The sequence below is a fragment of the Bidens hawaiensis genome, unplaced genomic scaffold (assembly GCF_021521415.1).
Source record: "Bidens hawaiensis isolate Kalapana, Puna unplaced genomic scaffold, B.hawaiensis_p1.1 tig00013117_1, whole genome shotgun sequence".
Taxonomy (NCBI): Eukaryota; Viridiplantae; Streptophyta; class Magnoliopsida; order Asterales; family Asteraceae; genus Bidens; species Bidens hawaiensis.
The window spans coordinates 266965-269976 of record NW_027492107.1 but is presented as its reverse complement, the minus strand read 5'-3'; the positions used below and the strand labels follow the sequence as shown (position 1 = coordinate 269976).

The window sequence follows — 3012 nt, the reverse complement described above, 5'->3', positions numbered from 1 at the left end:
GTACAGAAGATCTTCCTGTATTGTACGGACTGGCTTATTTGGGCGGGAGTATTCCCCCTCCCGCCCTTGTGCGGGATTGTTCCCGGCTTTGCTCATTCCTTCAGGTGACACTGAGTGATTGAGAGCTAAGTGCCTTGTGCGTGTAGCCTTGCTGCGCGGGTGGCCTTCCCTGATGGCTTGTATCCGAGGCTGCGGGGACAGGCGGAGTCCTTCACCATTGGGAGGCATTTCCTGCGGGAACAGCTTGCGTACTGTGCGTAAGGACGTCACGTCTCTGAGCATGGTTGGTCCTGCGGATCCAGTTGGTTTCTGCGCAGACGTTCCTCTTCAATTTGAGTCTTGCGGGTCCAACTGGGCTCTGCTGGGACCTACCTCTTCAAGTCCCCCCACTCCAATGTTCTTCTCATGAGTGTTATAAAGTGAGGTGAACTTTTGGACTTAAGCAAAGGGTTTTTGAAAAGGGTTTTTTAAGGTTTTCCATGGGGATTCCTCCCGCGGAAGTCCTTGTCGCTTGCAGAAATTCCCGAGTTTCCTGCTTGATCTTTGGGTATGATGCGGGTAGGCTGTTACCTCCTCGCAAGTCAGGAGCGTTGAGTCCCACTTGTGTAGATTCTCCCTGAGGTTTTGGTAGTTTTGAACATAGTGATCAATTATGTTAAAACCACCAATTCCATCCTGGAGCTTCAAACAACGCAGTTCTCGACGTTCCCGCTATGCGGGGATGTTATTTTCGTTTCCGCAAGCATTGCCCAGAAGATCCTTCTTGGTTTCAATTCCCAGCGGAGCGCTAGGTATGTGAAGGGTTTAACGACCAGACTTAACGATATTAGGGAATTCAGGTTTAATTTCAAGTGAAATGAAACCATATGAAAGAAAATTGCAAATTTGAAACTATTGGACTAAAACTGGAGATTTGGACCTCAAACTCATATATATCATATATGAAACCTCAAACTCATATACATTGGTTATTATTTTGGGAAACAAAAGGAAACATGTGTTAGCTAAGAGATTGAGCTACGATCGAGAGAAACTTTTGCGTCAAGCGAAACATGAGAAATCGAACTAGAACAGATTGCACCTACAAATTTCTGAAAAGAGATACCGCTATGAAATACAAACTTATGCAGGGATTTCAATGGTGTGATTTGGTACATCTGATGGAAATTTAAGCTTATGGTCTCCATGATAAGCATCATATCCGGTTTTTTGTAATTTCACTGCAAGAATATCAGTGTTCCTTAATGTTTCCAGCTTCACAACATCAATGATCTTCTGGTCTTTAAATTCTGGGATCTTTTGCTCCATTTCACTGTTTTTAGCTTCACGTGTAGATATCTTTTTGTCCGTAACCGGCATCTTGTTCTTGTACATGAAGTATAGTATTATTTGAATTATTCCAAAGGTGAATCCAAGAACATTTGGAATCTGGAAAACAAGTGGTAACAAGATTCAATACAAATAAAAAGGAGATAGTAATAGATAAAACAAAAATGTCAATATATACAAAATCCCTAATTATATATTTTTCGTCGTACCGCAATATTGAAGTCACCAAGGAGTAGGCCATAAAAGAACCACATAACCGCACTTAGGGTGAGTGCCACAGATAGTAGAATTGGCATGTACTCCACACTTTTTGTTCTGATCACTTGCCTCTGAAAAATAATAATAATTATAGATCATAGTAAGAAAAAAACAACTTGTTTTCCAACGTTATTATATGTTGTAATTCATGCACGTACCACAACACCTAAAGGCGCGACAAAAACACATAGTGAAAATACAAGACAAATCCATCCAACTATCACTCCACGGGTAACTCCACTTGCAAAGAACTGAGTGAGGACGACAATTAATCCGAAGCCAACAACTATTAGCAATATGATCAGCTTCAAACTCTCCATCTACACAACCAAGTTTTAAGTAATTAGTTTAATTAGACGCCTTAATTAACGATAGCTATGATGTCTAAATTGAAATAGTGATAGCTACATACCCTAGCCTTCTTTGGCGCATAGAAGAGAAAGAAACATATGTAAAAGGTTTCAATGAAGCAACCAACTGAATTAATTGTAATGAGTAGCAAGACATTGGTCTTGAGAAATGCATAATATATCCAAAGCATGGCACTGAATAAGCCCACCACATAAGGTGCTGACTGAAAGCCTTCTGTTGATTTCTTTTTGTAAACCTTGTAAAATGTCACTCTGTGATTTCATATAAAAATGGTTCAGAATTTAGCTAAGAAGTTGATAACTATAAGAACATACATATATCAGTGGTAAACCAGATATGTCTTTTTATTGGAGGTGATCAGGATTTTTGGGTATAAATAATTTTTTTTTGGAGGGCGGCCACCCCCCGTTTTCTTTTTTTTTTTTGTGTGTAGGTCCGCCTCTGACATATATAAAGGATTTGACATGGAGAACTTACATCGGTGCAAGGAATACCATGAATGAAACAACATTGCCTGCAAATGCCAAAAAGAGAATTAAACATTATCAACTTAACATGCAATTTAATATAGCTTTTAACTAATATGCAAGAGTGAGAGAGAGTTAATTATATACCAAGAAGGCCAAATGCAAGAGTGAGGTGAGCCAAGTTCCCAATCATCTTCTATGATTAGAAGTCAACACAAACTATATATATCTCCTCTTGAAAAAACTAAGAATTTGATGTTTTTTAAGATATAACTTCTTTAGCTCTCTAGTTTTCTTCTTAATTTGTTCTGGGATGAAAATGGTTGTTGGATTTGTTTCATATTTATAGGGTGGAAAAGTGTTTTGAAAATGGTGGGGTCTCTTTATCAACGAATACAATCACGGCTTTTTTTTCATTACTAGTTTCTAGGAGATAAATAATAATATTATATAGTCTGTGTCTTGGACGTTGCTTTATTGCATGTCTCCTTTTTGTGCCTAGATAATTTTAATGATAAGTTTCCTTTAAAACAATACATTTTCATTTTCATGCTAAAGCCTTGAAGAGAACCAACATGTTTTTGTC

General features: G+C 38.4%; 1 protein-coding gene across 1 annotated transcript; it reads right to left on the bottom strand.

The window, feature by feature from the left end:
- Nucleotides 1-983: 983 nt before the first annotated feature.
- On the bottom strand, nt 984-2777 carry LOC143543355 (bidirectional sugar transporter N3-like). The gene is made up of 6 exons (XM_077035696.1): nt 2574-2777; nt 2437-2473; nt 2000-2210; nt 1746-1907; nt 1539-1658; nt 984-1428 (listed from the first exon to the last, which is right to left on the bottom strand). The coding sequence occupies exons 1-6, from the start codon at nt 2617-2619 to the stop codon at nt 1123-1125; spliced, it is 882 nt and encodes a 293-aa protein (XP_076891811.1). The 5' UTR covers nt 2620-2777; the 3' UTR covers nt 984-1122.
- Nucleotides 2778-3012: the final 235 nt, after the last annotated feature.